We start from the raw sequence: 23,264 nt of genomic DNA, 5'->3' as shown, positions 1-23,264 counted from the left end.
GTGGCTGCCATCCTGAATACAGCTCAATGCAACCCACACCAGACAAGGGCGACTTTTCTTCACCCGGAAGCCAGACTAGATATCAACAACCACTCAGGCAGCAGTGGCACAACTCGCTTGGCTAAGATGCACTTTATTGAAGCTCAACCCCATTGAAAATACTCCACACAACCTGCTACAACTCATCCTGGACACGAGGTCGCAGGGTGCCAAACACCAGGGTGTCCTCTCATTACACACTCACACACATCCACTCCATTCAAAAAGTCTTTTTGTTTGCAGCTGACTTAAGGGCAGCGAGGGTAAGTCACCAGTTCATCGCAAGGCCAAAGAAGGAGACAAACAACCATCCGCACCGACCGACAATCCAGAGTTGCCAATTAGCCACCAGGACAACTCACACACTCCACAAAATCTTGTTGCTGCTTAATTAACACGCAAAAAAACACAGCAGCAGTGCAGAGGAGCCGAGTTCAGGTCCTCGAACACGTCAGCCCTGGGACGTCTGCAGGGTCCTGGGAGCTGGAAAACACTCTGGCCGGTGCTCACCATGCTCTGCCAGCAGCGACGGCAGCCTGCCGCTGCTCTCGCTGGCTGCCAGCCGCTTCTGGTCCCAGCGCTTTGACTCCAGGTGAGTGAAGAGGGAAGAGATGAAGGGATAATTGAAGCCACTCCCGCCGTTGCTGAGCGCCGGGTCGGGTTCAGGCTGCTGCTGCTGCTGCTGCTGCTGCTGCTGCTGCTGCTGCTGCTGGTGGTGATGCTGGTAGTGAAGCTGGTAAAGCTGATGGAGGTGCGACAGGTCGTTGGGGGCGTGGCCCGAGTGCCGGTGAGCGAGTCCGTTCATCTCCCCAGCCCCGCCGCCGCTGCCGCCCCGGGCGTCCCCACCGCCTCCGTCCCTGCGGCAGGCGCAGGAGCACTGGTAGCGGCTGCGGGCGTAGGCGTAGAGGCGGTGCGCCCGCCGACAGCCCTTGCGCGCCAGATGCGCCAGGTAGCGGATGATCTCCTCGTAGCAGCTGCCCGGCTGGCTGTCGCTGGCCAGCGTGGAGGCCGACTGGTGGAGCTGGCGGGCGCGCTGCTCCGTCTTCATGAGGGCGTGCTCCCGCTGCTTGGTCTCGGAGAACTGCGTGGCTATCACCACCAGGCACAGGTTGATCATGAAGAAAGAGCCCACCTGATTGGGCGCAGCACAGGCCGACACACACACACACACACACACACACACACACACACACACACACACACACACACACACACATAGTGCTCAGAGCACGTCGTTGACATGATAGGTTTGCATTTAATAAATGTTTGAGTTTGAGTCGCCTGTACTTACGATAATGAGGAAGATGAAGTAGATGAAGTTGTAAAAAGAATGCGCATCCATTACGTAGTACATGATGTCGACCCAGCCTTCCAGAGTGATTACCTGAAGAGGATGCACACACACACACACACACGGAACAATGACGGACAGATATTTTTTTTGTGGCTTCTCGTCCTTGAAAAAAAAGCGTCTACCTGGAAAATGGCGATCCAGGCGTATCCAATGTTGTCAAAGTTAATGGCTCCTTTGTGGGGGTTGATCTCGCCGGCCCGACACTCGTTGTAGAACTGGTACCAGTTCACGCACGGCACCGGCTGCTCGTCCCCGGGCGCCCCGTCCGGACGGGCCTCCTCGGCGCCCAGGAAGCAGGAAGTGCCGGCGACGCGGCGGCGGGGCACGTCCGAGCAGCGCAGCATCCCGTTCTCCCGCTCCGTGGAGCAGATGAAGGGGTGGTCGTCGGTGCCGTCCGGCCGGTAGTAGCCGCTCAGGAAGGAGATGTTGTATTTCCTGGAGAGAGCCGAAGGGAAATGATCGGATCACATTCGATTAAATGAGGACTTTCTTTTCCCCCTTTCATGCTGTCGTACAGCACTTTTGCTCCACTTAGAGTGCTATAAGATGCTTATATAAGCAATTAATGAATGACATTGATGATAATGATTTACTCCAAAAGAAAGAAAAGAGAACATAGATTAAGACTCAAAAGGACAGCAGCTTTATTTCTCTGATTATTCTACTAAATCCTGAGGCCATTCGGCCGTTGTAAAGAATTTTCACATGATCACTTTTGTTTGTTAGAATTTTGCTGGCAGCTGAATGCATTTTTCACTGCTTTAATCAGTTTAAGTATTTAAAAGAATAGAGTGAATTTCTGTGTAGTTTCAAGTGAAGGTTAGACGGTTCTTTGAAAGATAAATCACAGTGTTGACCTTCCGGTAGGTTTTCAAGAACAAAAAAGAACAAAACAAAACAAGGCTGTTATAAAAAGGAAACATGCACTTGGTGAAAAGGGGGGAAAGAAAGGATGCGGCTCGGAGAGATAAGCAATCAATCATCTATGGGGTAGAGAATGTTTAAGGAGGGGGAGCTGCTTTCTTATTACAGAAGGTCACGCTGTCGTTTTACAATGCATAGAAAAAAAAAAAATCAAAATCTGTAAAGCTGACAAAAAACTATGGAACAATACGTTTCCTCATGTGACCATGAAGGATTAAAGCGTGAGCCGACAACAATGTGATGGTGCCTCCCCTGATAAAGAAGCGCCATGTGAGGAAAGACTTCTGGCGATGCGATTAAGTGAAAATAATTAAAAACTTTTTTTGGGGGTCTCATTTTCAAGCTCCAGTTTTTCTCATCGGCTCTTGTTGGTTGCCGACACGACGGCACTGCTGCGGGCCGAATCCTTGGTGGAGTCTGTGGCGCAGCAACATGACAGCCGAGAATTAGCGGCTGGCCGCTGCCTGCTTGTCAGGAGGTATCAGCTCTGCGGGAGCAGGTAGCAGGCCAGGAGGGGAATATCGCCACGCTGTGTGATATCATGTGATGGTGTTTGCGGACATGCGAGAGGTAGCAGGAAGTGTCAGGCGGACACAGATCAAACGTGACACAAAGGTCCCCCCCCACCCCCCCCCCCACCCCCTTTAATAAGGCTACAGACGCATATACAGCAGGTCCTCGCTGGGAAAGGGGGGGGGGGGGGGGGGGGGTGCCTGAGTAAACGCACACAGATGCATGATTCATAACACAACGCTGGGGAGAGCCGCATTTAGTCGGTCCCAGGCTAAGCTGATTACAGACCAAACACCATCAGGCTGTTTGAGGTATTGATCACAGCTGCGTGAAAAGAACTAATAAATGGCGTGCAAACTTTGAGAGAGGTGAGGAAGTCAGGGGAGGTGGGGACCGATAAAAAGCTTTCGCAGCGTCTGTTCGCCGTGACGTGCGTCGGAGCGGTGACTCACGTCTTGACGTCCTCGCCCATGAAACAGCGGTTCCTCAGGAGCCCCGCCCACAGCTGCACGCCGACGATGCCGAAGATGAAGAAGACGAAGAAGCACAGCGCCAGCACGTTGCCCAGCATGGGAAGCGTGTCCAGGAGCAGAGTGACCAGGATGCGCATGCCTTCGCACGCACGCGTGCACACACACAAAGGAAAAAAGAAGAGAATAAAAACACTGGAGGCAACGAAGTGCTCGGCAATAATACAAGAGGCACAAAAATTTGCAGTCAAGCATAAATATTAATATTAATCACAGGAAGTGCTGGCTGGGAAAATCCTCATAAATTCGACACAAAAGTAGGAGCAGTGTAATTAATGGGATGGCAAATAATGAGAGTTCAAACACTGATAATTGGCCACGGCTCCTCTCTGCTGAGGAGTGCAGATACAACGGCTCCATCCTTCCACCCGGCTTCAAACACACTTTCATGAGTAGGACTGAGGTCACCGAGTGTGGTGCGTTGTTTTTTTTTGTTTTTTTTTTAAAAATAAATAAAAAAAACTTGGCTGGCCAGCATATGTGCTGAGCTGTCACCCGCTGCAGATGCATCACAATGACTTGCGTGACTTTGCTCAATGCACCCTGATTTGTTTACACGTGCATATATCAAAGGAAAAGCTGTCGCCGACGCTAAGAGCGCCCGGCATCCTGGGAAATTAGCGGAATGAGCTAGAATTTAGAGTGCGGTCCGAGAGAGCCGGGGACACTGGGACATTTTTCACCGACTTGGTTGTGACTAATGAGCTCGCTGACTTTCAGCTGACACGAGGAGTTTCCGCATCTGATGAACAGAGTGGGAATCTTACAGCATTTATACACTGTGGAGCAATTATATTCGGCAGGAAGTTGTCAGAGAAAGTCACGGTAACCTATAAGGAGGTTGTTGCACAGTCATCATACTGAATGTTTCTGCTCAGTCAGTTGCTTCATGCGGCCTTTAAGCCAGTAGAACTCGGTAGACAGCCGTCGGTGTCTATACCGCTGACTCTTTGCAAAAAAAAACCTGCTCGAACTCTGGACTGAAATGTTTGGATTTGGGTACTGTGGATTTTTGTCTCTTGTATCTATCTGGTAAAATGTTCACAAAAAGCGTCAGGAAAGAGCAGCGACCTTCCAACTGTCACGTTCAACGTATTGTATTGTATTTGTTCATTCCAGTTAACCAGGACGCCAGTGCTCAGACATCCGATTGGTGCAAACTGTGACATTAGCTGCATGTCACTGCCCAGTAATGAGCCGCATACACTGCAGTATGTAATGCAACTCTGGCTGAAGCAAGCAAGGAAGACGACTAAAATAGTTCCTTCAGTGGTTTTTGTTAATCGCTTGATAATTACTATGGCGAAAAAAACAGTTCAGCCAACAGTTCTCAGCACTTCTTCTCTTCCCGTTCAGCTTCTTAGAAAATTGCTCAATTCTTGGTGAGCTCGTCCTTTCTCCTATACATCACACTGCTTCATCAGTCAGGGAGGCTGACTGGTTATGGAAACTAGTGCACTTTGAAGAGTGATTGAAGACTGACGTGCAATCCAGCTGCCACGCAAGGGGAATTAATCTCTCGCTCTCACTTGTTTTGAAGGGTTGTACTTTTGCCTTCAATCATGTCATCAGTAAGTCAGACACACTGTGAGTTGGAAGTCTGTGCCAGTCAGCAACATGTCAAGTCAGGACCATTACATCACTTGACGGTAAAGGGAGCTCCGAAGATGCCGTGCGGGCCTCCTCTCTCGACGGACGCTATGACCTCCAGGTTTTGTCCAAAAGTTGCAAGACTCTTGTCCCGTCTTAACTGAACATAATTCTGGCAAAAAACTAAGGTCAGCGCTTTCACCAAGCAGCCACTGTTTAATTTAAAATCCGAGGAGCTTAAGCACACGGCCGGGAAGCCCGAGGAGCAAATGGAGAGGCGACTTTTCTAGAGCAGAGAGTGAAATGAGGATAAGACTCACTGGGAACCCTGTTGATGGCTCGCAGCGGGCGCAGGACGCGCACGGTCCTGACGGCCGACAGGCTGACGTTGTGTCCGTCCAGCGAGTACTCCAGCATTCTGCGGGAAGGGGAGGGGATTGGAGGAAGGGAAGGAAAGCCGCCATGGTGTCACTGGAATCCTGATCATGGGGCTGACCTTGCCAAAACCCCGCAGGTCTGCAGGGAATCCAGCAGGACGCCACGTCTCTGGGACACGGCGCCTTTTAACTACCAATCAGTGAGGAGCCTGTCTCTCAGGACCCGCTGATGCCATTGTCATTCCACGGAGCTCTCGCTATCACACATACATACGCACACACACGCACTCACACACACCATCCAAACACATCTCAGGGCGCGCGCGCGCACGCACACACGCTTGACATTTAACTGGCATTAAACAAGTGTCTTAGCTCTGCACAAAACACACACATTCACACACACACTTATTGGCTCATATTTAATGTCATGTGTGTGTGTGTGTATGTGTGTGTGCGAGTGTACTTGTTTACTGGCGTGTGTGTGCGTGTGTGTGTGTGTGGCTCCGTCCCTCCGAACCGACACTCACCCAACTATGACGATGAAGAAGTCCAATCTGTTCCACGTGTCGCCCAGATAGCCGCTCTGACCTATGACCCCCAGAGCGACCATCTTCACCAGCATCTCCCCGGCGAAAAACACAAAGATCCCATCATCCAGAGCCTGGGCGCGCGCACGCACGTACACACACACACACACACACACACACACACACACACACACACACACACACACAAAGGGCAAAAGGATTAGAGTAAACTGATTAAGTGGGGGGGGAATTAAAGCAAAAACTTTCAGACCACTGATAAGTCCTAAGTCTCACAGCTGAAAATAATTACTTTGTAATTTCCAAAATGTAAGTGTGTGTGTGTGTGTGTGTGTGTGTGTGTGTGTGTGTGTGTGTGTGTGTGTGTGCGCGTGCGTGCGTTACCTGCAGCAGGAAGGGGGTGTGGCCACAAGGCTGGAACATCCCCAGAGTCACACAGTTGAGCAGGATGGCCAAAATGCTCACGCGCTCAAACCAAGTGGTGCAAAGTTAAGGACTCAGCATTGCAGTTGAATTCGAACAGAATGAATACTTTTCGAGAGAAAAAAAAACACACCACACAGACACATTCCAATAATGCAACTCATTGAAACCGATGGATTATTTTAGCACAGTTTAAATAACATAAGATAATGACATTGTCTCGGCTCGAGGCTGTGGATTTAACTGAGTGATAAGATTTGGAAAACATTTTATCTTCAAAAAACAACACACCCAAACACTTTACAGTGTTTCCGCTCAAGCAGTCCGGCCGTTACATGACAGGAATCGCCCTTCAAGAGCTCTTAATCCAATGAAAAGAGCACGTTTTCAGAGGGACAGTCCTTCGTTTGATGCGTCTGTTGGTGAAGAGTCGTGTCTAATATGTCACTCGGAGACGCACATCGGGAACAATTCAGCTTTCATTCTCATCAGGTGGTTCAGTGACCTCGATGCTGAATCATCTGCAGTCATCAAGTCTCTCTGTAGAAAGCGCCCATATAGCAGCACAGAGGAAACCTTGAGGAGAACTAACTGAAAGGCACCGAAAGGTCTGACTAGTCTCAAATATATCGGATGGAGTCCAAAACTTTACTCAAGTAGCTTTACAAATGCTGCAAGCTCGCAAGAAAAAGCAATGTGTAAACGGCGCCCTTTTATAGAAGAGGGAAATATTTCTGAATTTCTGAATAAGAAGCAGCATTACTTTGAGTTAGAATATAAACTTTCATTTAGAAGCTCAGCTTCTGAAACCACATTCAGGCAGGTTACAAAGACACAGACAGAAATATCTGAATCCATTAAAGTGCAAACTGGTGCTGACAACCGGTGTCTGCACTGATCAAATAAAAAAAAGCAGTCCTGATTGGAATCCTCAGACTTCAACAACTGTGGATGAACGACAGGCTGAGCCGCCAGTTTCCTCAAATCCTCACACAGAGACTCGGTTAAACGCTGTGTGTGTGTGTGTGTGTGTGTGTGTGCGCGTGTGTGTGTGTGTGTGTCGGCATCTTGTTGCTTCCCGGCTGTCAAACCGAAAGATGGAGCACAGCTTAGAAGTTTAAAAAAAAAAAAGAAGGTGTGAACTAGAAAGTAAAAGGCGAGATTGCGTTGGCTTTTGCTGCAAAAAAAAATAGAAACGCACAAAAGCAGAAAGTTCACACACACCGATGCTGGTGAGTAGAAAACGTGAAAAGTGCTGAATGGATGACGGGGATGTATTCAACAGTCAAGGACGCATACATAACAGAGCCCAGAGCCCACACACACACACACACACACAGACACACACACACACACACACACACAAGCAAACACACAGACTCCTCTTCCTGGACACTTTTGCTCTCAAGAGGGCGGAAAATTAATGAGAGTACAATCCTTTATCACCCCTGAGACAGAGAGAGATGGGGGTGGGCAAAGGGTGAGAGGTGGAGATATGGAAAAGGAAGAGGAGAGGAGAGAGAGGATGGGAAGAGAGTGGGAGAGAGAACGAGGAAAAGGAAGCAAAAGGAAGGGACGGAGAGAGACAGGAAGGGGGCTCAAAGGGCAAAAATAGAGAAGTGTGTAGAGAGAGAGAGAAAACACATTTGGTAGATAGGAAAAGGAAAAAGTAAGTGTGGAGGAAAGGACATAAAGAGAGGGGAGGGGTGTCCAAATAGAACAGAAGAGAGAGAGGATGTGAGGAATAAAGGGGAAAGCGAAGAGAGGAAAAAAGACAGATGAGAAGAGAAGGAATGACGGAAGGAATAAGGTGGGTCAGAGGGTGAGCAGAGGTAGAGAGAACCAGGGTGCAGAGCGGCAAAGGGGGAGGAGTGGCAAGAAGGACAGAAGAAAGAGACTGAGCAGAGGAGGAAGTGGAGATGAAGAGGATGGGGTGAGTGGGGAGGTAGGGAAAAATAGAAGGTGAATAAAGGAGGGAAAGGGGAGGCAAGTCACATGGGAAGATGAGGGGAGGGGGAAAGTGAAAGTGAAGTGCGGCACAGGAAGAGAAAAGAGGGGAAAGGCCAACAAGGGGGAGAGGGAGGAAAAGGAGAGAGGCGAGAGGAGATGGAGAAGAAGAGTTTGGATTCAAAGGGAGAGACTGAGAGGAAGTAGGGAGGCACCGGAAAAGAGAGAGTACGACAGTGGAAGAGGAAAAGGATGAAAAAGGAGGACAGAGCAGTGGAGAGGCTGGGGGTGACCGAAAGGGGGGGCGGGTGGGGGGGGGGGGTGTTACAGGGTGAGGGGAGAAATATGGAATATGGAATATTTTGCAGAGGGGAAGAGAGAGAAGGAAGGAGGGAAGGGCAGATGGGAAGAGAAGAAGTCTGGTGAAGAAAAAGAGACAACAAGAGGGAGGGAGGGAGGGAGGGAGGGAGGAAGGAAGAGAGGGTGGAAGGAGGGAAAGAGAGAGCTGGAGGGGCGAGAGAGAGAGAGAGAGAGGGAGGGTAATCCAGTGTCCTCCCCGTGCTGTGGTTGCCATGGGAACCCCCATCTCACCGTGGGAACTGACTTCTGAGTTTCACAATCCGCTTGCATCCTGTCTGGGCTGGAACACAATTAATACACATGCAAACACACACACACGCGCGCACACACACACACACACACACACACACATGCACATACACACACAAGCAAACAAACGAGTGTGACGTCCTCCTGCTGGAGCATCGCTCACTCCCTTAGCGCAGATGGAGGGTCCTTTAATCCCACCTCATCTGGAGAAGTTGGCGAAAATGCACACACGCACGCGCACGCACGCACACACACACACACACACACACACACACACACACACACACACACACACACACACACACACACAGGTGGCCAGTGGCTAATGGAGGGGGTCAGGGTGCGAGTGATTGGAAGTCGCCGAGGGGAAACGCGTCTCCTGCGTCCCTCCGTGTCGCTCCTTCCCTGCCGCTGCCCTCACGCTCAACCTTTCACTCCATCATCTCTCATTTCCCTCTCCAGCACCCTCTCCACATCTCCACCTCCCACCCCTCCCCTCCTCCTCCTACTCCTCCGGCACAATTATTTCCCCCTCTCTGCGCTTCGCTCCCGCTGCTCTCCGTCTTTAAAGGTAGCGGGGAATAATTTCCCCTCCATGTTCGCCGTCGTCACTTTCATGTGTCTCTCAGCCTTCCAACGCTCCACTCCACTCTTGCTGAGCTGTGTTTTTTTTTTTTTCTTTCTTTTTTTCTTCTCCTCGGCACACTCCTTTTGCCATCGCCACATATGGCGGCTACCCCCCTTTGGGCAGAGTTGAGTCTCACTCTCAGAAACCTGAGTGTCAGCCAACAGATACACTACAACTACACTTAATAATTAACATCGGCGGAGCAGGAGGAGGAGAGGAGGCAGGGGGTGAGCGATACGGCGAGGTGGAGGTGCAGGAGGAGTAAGGGGGGGACAGAGACAGGAGCTGAGGAGGAGGAGGAGGAGGAGGAGGAGAAGCTCAGAGTGACACAGGTTTACGCCCCAATGACTGGAGCTGCTAATCGAAAGAGGGGTTGCCGGCATTGCGCGGCGGAGGCTGTTGTCGTCTCTTCAGATAATTGCCTCGCCCTCTTATCCTCTCACTCGTGTCACCTCCTGGAGGAAAAAAAAATAACAACTTTTTCCTCAAGGCTCATTTCCAGTGATCATCCTCCCCTATTGCAAAAGTGCCAACACAGGTAAGACAGAGGTCGGGCAGACGCTCTAAATCAGATCAGATCACGTCACACCTGCCCTCCTTCGCCGTGGGGCGCAGTGCTCAATCACTTGAAAGGATTGGGGGGGGGTTGGGGGGGTTGAGACAACAAAAGGCTCAAAAAGTAGTTTTTCTACCTTGAAATGACAAAATAGAGAAACCGTGGTTGTGCTTCGCTGACTCGTAACGGGGAGACTGGCCCTCCAGCAGCATGATTAGTTGGCCTGCTTTAGGACTATGGCCGTGTTCATACTGCCAGCCAAAATCCGATTTTTAGCCCATCCAAATTGAAACCAGATGGCTCTCTTGTAGTCTGAACAGTCACAAATCACATGAAATCCAATTTTTGCAAGATGGATTGAAACCACTTTCGGGAGGTAGTTTCTAATCGCATTTGGACAAATGCGTCTGAGTCTGAACAGCTCCAAACACACCGATGGGTTTTGACTGTCCGTGACGTCACTCTACGTGACGCAAGAGCCAATGCTCCAGACCAGAAAGCGACATTCCAGGTGCAGAGCTGTAATGTAATGGAGCAGACAGAAGAAGTAGAAAACAGCAGTCCCTGGACAGAGGAGGAAACTCATTGCCTCCTCAGTCTGTGGGGAGATAGCTCCATTCAAGCCAAGCTCCATGTATCGCAAGTGCCGCTGTCGCAATTATATGCCGTCACACACTACACGCGCTGGAGGACGCCTCCGCTCCAACGTCGTTGTTACAGCAACCTGTCAGATGGGTCAATAATGGGGCCCAGTTTGAACAGAACCAGATCCCATTTGGACACTTGGCTAAAAACCGTGTGGACAGTCAGAACTTGGAAACGGATTTGAGAAGGAATTTGATTGGAATCGGATTTGCCTGCAGTCTGAACGCAGCCTATTGATAAGGAAAAAAAGGCATGCAGTCATGCAGATTGGAAACCTCAGACTTGAACAACTAGATATGCATGAACGACAGCCGGGCCACTAGTTCCCTCATGTTCTTTGCTGCTTGAACACACTCTTCTCCTGGAATCCACTCACAGAGACTCAGCGAAACGCCAGCCTAGTCGGACCCAGCAGTGCGTGTGTGTGTGTGCGTGTGTGTGTGTGCGTGTGTTAATGAAGAAGCGGGAGGGAAGGAGAGTCTGCGGAAAAAATGAAGATGGGCCAAGTTAAGTTACTGTCAAGTTGTCAACTCCTCTGACTCCGCCCCTTAGGGCTATGACAGCCGGTAACCATGGAAACACAAGCTGGAATCATGCTAATTGGCTGGAATGGTTCTGACAGCTCAGCCTACTTTGAGTTAGACCTCCTCCAACCCTTCCTCTTGCCCACCCACCACCGACTCCCCATCACACAAACACACGCACACACACACACACACACACTGTCAAACAAACAGAGCGATAACACAGAGATAAATGGGATGGAGAGGGATGAAAATTGAGTAAAGGGGGGCAGGAGGAAGAAGAGGAAGAAGAGAGGAGAAGAAGAAAGACGTGCATGGAAAGGTACTTGTACAGGAGTGACACATACAGCTTTTCTCATCTTTAAACAAAAGGAAATGCTCTGAATGTTTCATGCACTGCTGAATAAGTTATGTCCTGTGTGCGGGTGGCTGTGTGTGTGTGTGTGCGCGCGAGTGGGTGTGTGCGCGCGCTCCCGACATGCGTACGCATGCCCCTGCCTGTGTCGCACGTCCTTTGTGCACTCGGAAAGAAGCACGGTGACGATTACAGTGCACGCGGGAAGCCGAGCAGCAGCAGAGTCCAGGCAGGCAGGCACTTTGCTCGGGAGTCGGGAGGGAGGAAACGTCTCCTCCGACTCAACAGAAATCAATGCAAGTGGGAGGAGGTACAGGACCCCTGATACCCGCTCGAACTAATCAACTCGTGAGTCGAGCTGCAGGGCTGGGAGCGAGCGCGTACATTGGGATATAAACGCCCAACAGACTGGGGGAGGGGAGGAGGTCGAAGAGAAGGAAGGGGACGGAAGGAGAAGGGGATGATGGGAAATTAATTCGTAATATTGTGCTGAGTGGGAGAGAGAGGGGAAATAGTTAGAGAGGAATGCGAGGTCACTCGAGGAAAAACGGGACTGCTAGTGATTGGTCGTTCGCGAACGAACTGGTTCTAAGAGCCGGCTCTTTGGAGTGAATGAAGAGAGCCGCTGGGTCCTGATTGGGAGGAATCTGGAGCAAAACCGGAAAACGGGTCGATCCACATCCGGTCGCTGTCGAAGTTGGCGGTGATTTAGAAAAAAAAATATTAGAAATGGGACTAACCAAATAATAACACACACACACACACACACACACACTGGAGTGAACTGAAGTGAAATGTTTTAGCTGAATTCTGCTATTTGTTTGTTTTTGCAAATTTGTGTTTTTATCTTGTGATGTGTTGTTGATGTGTTCTTTCACTCGTACATGTTGCATGCATTACTTTATAAATATTTAATATTTTGATATCATGAACATTGGTCATTGCTTTTCTTGTAGCACATCATTTGGTAATAGAATTAAAAAATTAAAAAATAAAAATCTAAGGAGCCAAAAGAGCCACCGGCTCTTAGTGAGCCAAGCCAAAAGAACCGGTTCTCTGAAAAGAGCCGGAATTCCCATCACTACGGGACTCGCACATGAAGCCCCACCGTCGCACTCCCGGCGCGCTCACATTAGTGTCCCTGTCGAACAACGTCCGCCCACATTATTTCCTCCGCACGCCACAATGCAAACACTGGCGCAAACAAGTATTCAGGACCCTAAGTGAGTGAGGAGGAAGACGTAAAATAGGGCAGCGGCGGCGACGATCTGCGGACGCACAATGGATGGAGAGGGGGGGAGAGAGGGCAGACGTTACGGGCGCGACGCACGCAAAGAACAATCAAACAATCGGAAGTGAGCGCTTCTTCGCTGTTGCTAGGCAACCAGGTGATTCCTCTAAAGAGCCTCTCCATGGGAGATTCCCCTCATTTGTGCGTGCACGTGCGTGTGCGAGCACGTGCGCGCGCGCGCACGCGTGTGTATCCAGTAACTTAGTGCTGACACAGTGAGCCGTACAACGTTCTGCCATGTGAACATACCAACAGCCCAGCAGGCTGCCGAGGAGTTTGTAGTGGAGTGGAGCTCTGTTCCCCCCCTTCCTCCTCCTCCTCCTCCTCCTCCTCCTTCTCCTTTGCTTTTCCTCTTGGTGTACATTTTTATTTATTCAGCAATTATGTATTTATATTTCATAGAGTACACAGCCAGTGCTGACAGTGGCAAATATTCGGAGGAGGTGCACGGGAACGCGGGGAGCGCAAACAGGCGCGTGCGTGGTGTGGCGAGGAGCGGAAAAATGCTCAATTTGGGAAGGTCTCGACAAATCCCCGAGGTGTTGCTGACGTTTTATGCACGCCTCGCTGTGTTCGTAGCACTCGCTCGCGCTCACACACGAGCACAAGCGACGACACCTGCACACATGCACACTCACACCTCCATGCGTGTGGCGAGAGGCTGAGACAGAGGCAAAGGAGGTGGAGGTGGAGGTGAGGAAACAGAGACAGGAGCCGCACTAGGGTTAGCAGCTGACGACTTTCTTTCTTTCTTTTCCTTCTTTTTTTTTTTAACTGTTTGTGACTCCTTTCCCCGTATAAATGCAGGTCAGTAACAGTTCTACTGACAGGCGACTGTAACCCTGGAGATTCATTAAGGCCTGTCACTATGGAAACGTCCAATCAGGGGACAAGTGTAGGCCATCTTTTCCTACAGCTAATAGGTCCGAGGAAATACCCGAGGTCTCACACACGCACGCACGCACACACACACACGCATGTTCCCAGATGGATGACCTTCTTCCCGTCTCCCTTGTGTTTAAAGGTAAGGTAAACATCTCGGCCCGAGGTGCTCCTTCACTACAACGACTATTTCTTTTCTTTTTTTTCGTTTTTGAGAAGGCACAGAGCCGAACAGGCAAACAGACAACGTTTCTCCCACATTTCCAAACAGACACGGCAGACGAGTCACGCAGGGTTGTTTTTTTTTTTCACTGCCGCGTGTGGAAGGAAGGATATGGGTGGCAGACGGCGCGGAGGCACCAGGAGCGGGGCGGGCTGGTTTGGGTCAGAGCCAAAAGAACCACTGGTGCCAGGGTGGGGTACGGCAGCTCCTCCTTCTCGTCTTCATCATCATCATCATCCTCCTCCTCTTCCTCCTCCCCCCTGTCCCGCTGCCTCTCCTCTCCCTCGACTGACACGTGCACCTTCTCCCCCTCCTCCTCCTCATCCCCATCCTCCTGCAGTGGTCCGCCATGCCGCTCGTGCAGGTCTGGCTCCTGGGTGCCTGTCATGGCTGTGACGTGAACAGCCCCGACCTAAAGAGAGGGGAGGAAAAAAGAAATAGAGGAGGAGGAGGACGTGGGCATGGCGAGCGCATCCGCGTGACTTGCGTTTGATGTTTGTTGGTTTGCCTCTGCGCCTTCCAAACCTTCAGCGTGCAGCATGTTATTCGCTTCAGCAGTCTTTTCTAATCATAAAATGTCTCCAGCCAGTCACTGAACTCCACTTTTCAGAAAGTGTAAGTGCCTGGTTCTTAACATCAGGCCAGAGGACTGCGGTTGAAAATTAGCCTCTGGCTAACACCGGCACATTGTCAGTAATGTAACAGGAATGTAAATGAATGTGCATTGTCCTCTTCAAATAAAACAAAGACAAATAAATATTTCCAAGAAATGATCCCTCTCTGAGGTCACAAAGGGATCTAACACCTCCCATGTTTTTGCCCCCCATTCTAAACATGTGGAATGTCCAGGTTGTCACGGAAAGCTGCTGACTTAGCATTAAAATATTTTTTTTCTTTTTCTTTTTTTTTTCAAATTCAATCAAACAATGCTGCTTCAGCATTTAAAGTACAGTCACTTAGGGACCGTCAAAGAATATCCATCAGTCTTTCTCGCAGAAAAAAAAAAAGGTGACCTCCATGATGGAGTCAGAGCCAACAGGCTGTCACTGCAGGAAATCATAAATCCAAAGAATTGCAAACAGGGGTGATTTCATCATGGCGGGCAAGGGTGCAAAAACACAGGAAGCACTTAGACCAGTTTATTATAATCCTACATCTGTACAATTCAGAGATCACAGTGGTCCATAACCACTGATGTCTCATAATCCTGGCTGGCTTTAAACAATCTGGACATATAGAGGTAGCTTATCTTGTCATAAAGATAATTAAATGACGATATGGCTCCTAATAATGTCCATCTTTCCATTTTGCCTCCTTTGATTTACATACCCCCCCCCCCCACCCCCCCGATTGCTGCTGCTGCTGCTGCTGTCATTTGCTCCGAATAGCCGGGGGAGATATTTCAAAATAAAATCAAAGGAAATTCAGTGACATTGTCAAACAATGTGCAGCCTGTGGTGAGATCTTATCAGAAGTGACTGGAATTTCTCGCAGCACTGGAATGTCATGCAGGACCTGTCAGGTTGAATGATAATCTGGGTTTAAATTAAGAGCATGATCACATAGAGGCGCGTTCATTTGCCATCTTACGATCTCACTTTTGAAATTTCATCACATTTTTCTCCCCCTCAGCCCCCGCCTTATTGGGCCATACTCTGTGGAGCTTGGCTAGGGTCGAGCAGACAGGAGTTGGACCACGTATTGTCATGCTCACACACACACACACACACACACACACACACACAAAGAGGTGCACACACTCGATGCTCCCCACTGCTTCACCTTGTACTCATTCCAGTGCTCATCGATCCCTGGAGATTCAAGGAAATTTATTCCATGTCTGCCCATTTGTTAATGAATTGGAGTGCGGGGCATACGGGGAGGACTGGATTATTTGGAAAACAAACTTAAAGAAAAAACATTTGGGACAGCAGCAGAAGCACTGACCCAAAACGTTTTGCCCGTGAAGGAATGATGTATCTGCCCAAATTGTGTGTGAGGACAACAGGAGTGCTGGAGTGTAAGTCCATAGTGTTGAGGTGTGTGTGTCTGTGTGTGGGGGGGATCTTAATGAAAATAATGAGACTGAATGTGCCAGCATCATTTCACTCCTGTGTGTTTTCATCACGGGCAGCGTGCCTGGGCTGCGTGAGACAACCCAGACTTCACAGTTTAAAGCTCTCTGTTATGATTAAATAGAAGGTTGGGCCAGACATCAATTCATGGGGAAAAGGAGAGCTGTTACTCTGCACAATCAAAGACAAAATCTCCCACAAAGGATGTTAAAATGCCAATCTCGCAAACAACCTCCAAACACTGAAGTCAGGATCAGGAATCTTACCACAGCGAGATGCATGAACCTTTGTACAGTCAGAGGCAAAAACGCCTCGCACTTGTTATATGTATTTGTTACGCTTAGTGAAAATAACAGATCCAGGTTGAAGAGGTTACGCTCATCTTGCTGAGGGCCAAGCAGCTTAATTTAACAACGATCCGTGAATGTGTTTCAGACTTGCACCTCTGGTTTAGACAACTGAGCAGCAGCCCAAATAATTCTACAAAAATCCTCAAGCGAGTGAGACAATAGTAGCTTTGGGACACAACAACGCAACAAACATAGGCCTGAAGTTCCAGACTGAGGTGACAAAGCTAAATGCCATTTTAATCCTGCCCCCCTCTTTTCCTTTGTCGTCGCCACAGAGCGACATCTTTGGATCTGGGCTTCTTCTCTCTCTCCTTTTCTAATCACAATTATCACTACTAGTGTGTTTCGGACATTTTGCCTGGCGCACAGCCCGGAGCAAGCAATAAGGACAGGCAATAATAATAATCATAAAGTGCAATAACATCATTGTACCGCGTAATGAGAAAACTTTATCCTTACCGGGGACCAGCGTCCATCCACTGGCGTCATTCACTCCGGGTCCGCCGTGCGCCCTGAGCTTCCGGAGCCCCGCAGCTCCATCTGAGAGCCGCCCGCCGCTCCTCGACCTCCTCCCACTTTACGGATATCCAAACTCAGCCCCGACAGTCGGGAGGACAGACGGGGGTTTGGTGCCACGTCGGGGGGAAGACGCAAATTAAAGTGCAATGTGCAAGTTTTATAAATAAAGTAAAGTTTAAAAAAAAAAAATAAGAAGAAGAACGAGTGGCGGTTGGTGTGCGCGCGTCTCCTCCGCCGCTGGACACTCCGTCTGAGCTGTCAGGTAGCGGAGTTCAGGCGCACCGGGGAGAGGCTCAGCGGCGTCAAGTCAGCCAGAGGATACACCGGAAGAAGGTCGGTGACCCCTTCAAAGTATTCCTGTCGTGGTACCGGAAGCTGCCTTTTTTCCCGCCTCAGTGAGCCCCTGCGGATGCTGAGAGAAATGATCAGGTACTGTTAGATTTCAAGTGCGCTACGTGAAAAGTCAAAGATTTATACAGAGTCGAGTTTTTGTAAAAAAAATAAATAAATAAATTTAAAAAAAAAAATTTTTCAACAGGACTAAAAATAAGATAAAAAACAGTATGTAAAGACTAAAATATCAGTTATTAATAGAGGTATTCAGACTTTCACGTGAGTCAAATAAATAAAAGGGCAACTATAACTCGTTGGCAGAGTAGATCGTTTGGCATGATATTCACAACGAAACGGATCAAAGTAAAACAAACCTTCAGTAAGTGTTGCAGTGTCAGCCTTCAGTTCAACTAATTGATGGGGCAGAACTTGAATAAGCGCAGATCCTTCGTGAGAATTTTATTTTGAAGGATGAAGTTTATGTTTCTTAATTATGGATTACTTGACAACGGTTGAGCCAGTCGGAGCACGTGACTGGTCCCCTCTCCGTCGCCTCGGTCATCCCCTATCCGTTCACCTCCCTGTGTGTGTGTGTGTGTGTGGGGGGGGGGGGGGGGGGGGATGACATACAGTGATATGGCAGAGCTCATTAAGTTCACTTTATGCCATAACTACGCTTATTTCAACCAAATGCTGTGCTTAATCTGTTGCTCTGGCTTCATGTTTTGACATGAATTTACTGCACTGGATTTACTGCCATTAGGTTAATTAATTCTAAATGTCAGAGTTAAAAGTCTATGGCAAAATGTTGTGTAAATGTTGTTTTATAAATGTTTGGTATTGAGCATAATTTAATTACATAAATAAGTTTAATAATTTCATTCAGCAATAAATAAATAATTGTAAAGTAAAAATAGAATTTCAGGTTATGGTTGATTAATTTCTTGTTGAAATACAAGAAGGAACCAAAGTTCGTTTTTTGTTGTTCCATGGGGAAAAACCTTTTAACATGCTTTTTTCTTGAGACCGCATGGTGGCCTTACCGACAGCAGCAAGTGTCTTTTTATTTTTGATATGACTGTTCCTCCAAAGCATACTTAAAGCCTCTATTCATGACTAGCAGCCCAACGAGGTAATATGTTTGTATATGCAGTTTTGATGTTGACACGTTGCGCTATTTTGTGTTTTATTCTCTTGATGTGCATTATGTGTTAATTTGTTATATTTCAGTTCTCACGGCGTGAACGTGCTGATACGTCAAGAGTATGAATAAACGCCCGTTTTAAAAGAATCGTCCTGCGTCATTGTTATGAAGAGAGCTACATGTTGTGAATGAGAATTAGAAAGTGTGAGATAGCCCCAACAATCATTTTATGGAAAGTTAATTTCAGCAAATGTTGTCAGTAGGGATGCGGAATTTCTTCACATTAAGTTATATTTGGAGACTCCCTGTCATTTGTGATTTTAATTTGTAAAGCACGGACCAAGGCGAGCGCACTAGCAGCGTCTCCGATTCTATGTTTCTACACTGAAGGAGGAATAAGATAAGTGGTGAATTAATTATTTGCTCAAACCTCATTTATTTAGAAGCTAATCCATATTTGTACCTGTCCATGAACATTAAAGAAGTTGTAAATTCTCAGAGATAAAGACAAGCGTGTAGATCGCACAGATGGGGAGTAAGACCAACAAGGCGGCTGACGGGAAAACGCAGAATTGGCAACATCTTAAAATGGTGATGAAATTTAAGTACCGCTCATTTACTGGTGGCTTATCCAATTCCCTGAAGTCCCCCCAGCAGTCCCCTCGTGTCCCACTGTGGGGATTAATGTTTGAACTGCGTCATAAAGAAGCGGGCGGCTCTGCACAAATAGCTTGCTGGGTGTGCTGCTCTTAAGGGCACTCTTGCTAATATCTATATATGGCCCCTAAATTATTTTCTGGGGATGTTTTGTTTGATGTTTACACTCCATTAGAGCCCCACAGTGGCTCTGAGAGGCCATAATCTTCATTACATGCTATGATTACCAATTTGGATGGATCAAAAATAAAAAAGATGATTCCTACTGTAGGTCCTTCTTGTACATAATAACAGAAAATGTGCACCTGAAGCAAAGCAACGTGACTTACCTACATCAAAAGAATCTACCACTAAAGCACTTACTGTCCTCAGACATCTCAAAGTTGGAGTCTTTACACCAATGTGAGAAAGATTTTCATGAAAACGAAAATAAAAAAATAAAATTGACTGTGTATCCTGATTAATATGCAGATACAACTAGTCAGAAACAATTGATTAATAGGTTGTAATTCATTTGTCGGTTCAGAAGAGAACCCCCAAAAAGAGATTGCTTCAAAATCTTGAAGGAGGGAAAGACAAACATTTCTACCTTTCACATTCAAACATCATATTTCTGCATTAACGCCTGGAGTGTTTTGACCAAACACCATCAGGAGTAGAGTAAAGCACTCTGGGCTTTGCTATTTCCTCAGTGTAGAAAAGGTGCCCAATTCCGGTAAAAGTCTCCAAGTCGCAGCTTCCATACCGCAGTCATCACTCTTTCCAACCTCGCTCTAACTTCCTGTTTGTCTCACAATACCCCACGGCTGAAGCTTCTTCCATTTGGTCACTCTACACTCTGACCAGCTGTAAACAATCCTGAAAGGAACTTTTCTCAATGGATTTGCCAGAATCCTCCTTTAATGGCAAATCCAACACACCAAGCATCCATCCATTCAATTTAGATACCCGCTTATTCCTTAACTCAAGGTCGCCGGGGTCTGCTGGAGCCTATCCCAGCTGTCACTGGGCGAAATAAGGATGACACCCTTGACAAGCTGCCAGTTCATCGCAGGGCCACCGAAAGACAACCATTCACCATCACATACACACCTACAGACAATTTAGAGTTTCCAATTCACCTCACATGCATGTTTTTGGACAGTGGGAGGAAGCCAGAGAACCTTGTGAAAGCACGAAGAAAAAACATGAAAATCCACCCTAGATGCAACATCTTTTTTGAGAGGTAGAAGAGCAAGTGTGCTGTGCAAAACACTGAGTCTCACTCTTGGCTGTGAGGCTGTGAGGAATACCGTCAGTCAAATCCATGGACACCAGCAATACAGTTTCTGTTTTTGAAACATCAAATTAATCTGTCCTCTTCAGCACCTGACTACATAAGATCATGTTTAGTTGTCCCTGTTTGTTCTTTTTTTCTTGTGTCCCACCAGGTGCGTTTGAGCATCACAACATTGAGGAACAATATTTCGTTTTTGTGTATGTGAAGGTGTGTGTGTATTATATTGCCTGCCATTTGTTCCATGCGGCATGCATATCTGCATGTGCTGGCATTTGATTTTAATTTGCCACCTAATTGTCACTTGTCACAACCACAAAGTGGCCGAGAGGAAATTGTTATCCGTTATCTGTGAGGAATTAGTCAATGTGAGTCGATGCGTTTCGCCCCCCTCGGGCTATAAATATCTACACCCACGTGTCAATATATTTGCTCCAGACCTTGAACCGCTGGACTTGCAGGCTGACAAAGCAGCAGATTCACAACTAGCGCAGCGGAAAAAAAAAAAAAAAAGAAAAACAAGAAAAAAAAACTGAAATGAGATGTTCGCCCGGGGTGAGGGAAACACCGTGCAATACCCAATCTACGCCCACGGCACAGAGGCTCCTCTCTCTGCAGCAGCGTACATCAAACGCACCTCACAAACAGAGTTTAGGATATCTGGGACACATTCCAACACACAAACACTGGCTCAGACCTCAGAGGCTCACACCCTTCACATCCTAAAAAGAACGTGATGAGCTTTTTTTTTTTTATCATTGTTATTACATTATTTTTGAAGCAGCTGGATGTATGTGTGCACGTGTGTGTGTGTGTCGGCGTGAACTGGTAATAATGGGCTGCTATTGGGTCTCTCTTCTCCCTGACCCCCCCACCCCCCCCACCCCAAGCTAGTCTCATCCTCCTCACACTTACTGTCTCGTGTAACTCGTGCAAGACTCTTTCTGCTCCACAGAATCATTTCATGCATTTTTTACTCCAGCTCTGTCACTGTGGTGAGTTCAAACCATGTGTTACGTTAGTCACTCACACACACACACACACACACACACACACACACACACACACACACACACACTTTCTGTGTTATCAGTCGAGGATGGGTATCTGGGGCAAACATTATTATCAGTGTGTGGTACGCGCCCCTCGGGCACGTTTCCATGGTGACCATCACATAACATTATATATGGGGAAGTGTTTTATCCTGTTCTATTGTTAACAATGTGCTCACGCACACACACACACACATATGCACACGCACAGACTGTGGGAATTCAATCACAGATCAATAACCCTGATCAATCCTTTGAAATTGCCATGACAACCACCTGAGGGCACATCCCTATATGAAGCGGCCACACACACACACACACACACACACACACACACACACACACACACACGGACTGTACTGAAGAATGTGGTGACACAGATCAGCACTGTGACACTGAGCCAGCTGACTTCTTTACCTGATCTTGTTACGCGGGCAGAACACAGTGGGGTTAGCGCAGTACATCCTTGTACTCTCACGCACACACACACGCACGCACGCACGCACGCGCGCACGCACGCGCAGCATTGCCACTGGTGTCAGTGTCAATGTAAAGCATCAGCTTTCAGAGCGGTCAGCTGTGTCTGTAGCCACTAAATTTTCTTTTGTGCCTGAGACTGAAGCGTAATTTTTAATTACATCACTCACCAATTATTTGTCGCGTTGTGTCGTCCATCCATCCGTCCATCCATCCATCCGTTTTCTATCACTGCTTCTGCTGCACTTGGGGCGGCTGGAGCCCCTCCTACCTCACCTTCACACTCACTCACTCACACACCTTGAGACAATTTAGAGTTTTAGTGTACTGAGGAGTGAAGCCCAGAGAGTGGGAATTGAACCTACAACCCTCTTGCTGCCAGGTGACAGTGCTCAGCCTTAAACACACCACCATGATGATTGAACTTTTATGGCCAGCTTGTGACGCGATAAACCCAACATTTCATCACAGAGTCGATTTGACTGAGACTGGCTCACATATTTTCTTCCATAAAATTGTGACGATACCTCCTTCCATTCTGACATCTACGGTACAGTACACGACAGTATCGAACTGTAGAGTGATGAACAGTATTTTGCCAGTGTGTCCATATAACAGCTGCACAAAATAATCAAAGCCTAATCTGCACTGGTAACAAGGTCACACATGAACGTGTAGCAGGGAGGGTTTCTAAACATGCAATGACGCAACCGACTTGTTCTTTTTTTTTTTTTTTGAAAAATAAAACCAAAAGTACAAAAAAACTGTCAACACTTTCTCTCCCTCCGTGCGTTCTCTCTTGCCATCTTCCTGCGCAATGTTCGCAGGCGCAAATGCACAGTGCTCCATAGAAATGCATGAGCAGTCATGCACACACAGCAAGCATCTTCCATAAACATTACATTCACGGCAGAGCGTAAGAGAGAGTCAGGCCGGGGAACCAGTCAGCGGAGAAACATCTCCTCTGACAATCAGCACAAGTGAAGTTGCTAAGCAACCTTTGGCCTTGATGACAGGAAATGATGTCCGGCTTGTGAGACAACAAAAAAAAGATGAAACACACACACACACACACACACACACACACACACACACACACACTCAAAAAACGAGCAGACGCACAAGTGTGTTGCAGCCAAGAGGTGAAAACATTATATAGGACTGCAGGGCAAGAGTCACCAAAACTGATACTGGGACTTTTTTTCCTCACTGAAGCACTTTGCATGCGAGAGACAGCAACACTTTTGTCCAGTGATAAAATAAAATCAGTCGTCAGTCGTGAGCAGATTGTGTGTCCAGCTGACATCTCTGTGTGCTTTCACTCAATGGCTCGAACCGAGTTTCCTTCAGGATATATCACAATATGCATTTAATGGTCGGCAGATTAGGAGAGGCATTGTGTGTCGCGATAGATTTTTGTTAT

The 23,264-nt window shown here is 47.9% G+C and overlaps 1 protein-coding gene across 1 annotated transcript in view; it reads right to left on the bottom strand.

Annotated features, from left to right (window-relative positions):
• Positions 1-17,195, bottom strand: part of LOC142893314 (voltage-dependent T-type calcium channel subunit alpha-1H-like) — a 45,193-nt gene extending 27,998 nt beyond the window's left edge. Inside the window, exons 1-9 of the mRNA XM_076033782.1 lie at positions 16,843-17,195; positions 14,072-14,370; positions 6,260-6,353; positions 5,858-5,991; positions 5,271-5,368; positions 3,283-3,442; positions 1,516-1,828; positions 1,331-1,423; positions 550-1,171 (exon numbers count right to left, since the gene is read on the bottom strand). Coding sequence (XP_075889897.1) covers positions 550-1,171; positions 1,331-1,423; positions 1,516-1,828; positions 3,283-3,442; positions 5,271-5,368; positions 5,858-5,991; positions 6,260-6,353; positions 14,072-14,370; positions 16,843-16,872 — 1,843 coding nt within the window. The 5' untranslated portion in view covers positions 16,873-17,195. The remainder of the gene's footprint in view (positions 1-549; positions 1,172-1,330; positions 1,424-1,515; positions 1,829-3,282; positions 3,443-5,270; positions 5,369-5,857; positions 5,992-6,259; positions 6,354-14,071; positions 14,371-16,842) is intronic.
• Between the last annotated feature and the right edge of the window lie 6,069 nt (positions 17,196-23,264).

This window comes from Nelusetta ayraudi, unplaced genomic scaffold (genome assembly GCF_046127955.1).
Source record: "Nelusetta ayraudi isolate G7.1 ecotype Tasmania unplaced genomic scaffold, CSIRO-AGI_Nayr_v1 ptg000004l, whole genome shotgun sequence".
NCBI classification, from domain to species: Eukaryota; Metazoa; Chordata; class Actinopteri; order Tetraodontiformes; family Monacanthidae; genus Nelusetta; species Nelusetta ayraudi.
Note: the sequence above shows the minus strand (reverse complement) of the source record. Positions and strands in the feature narration are given on the sequence as shown.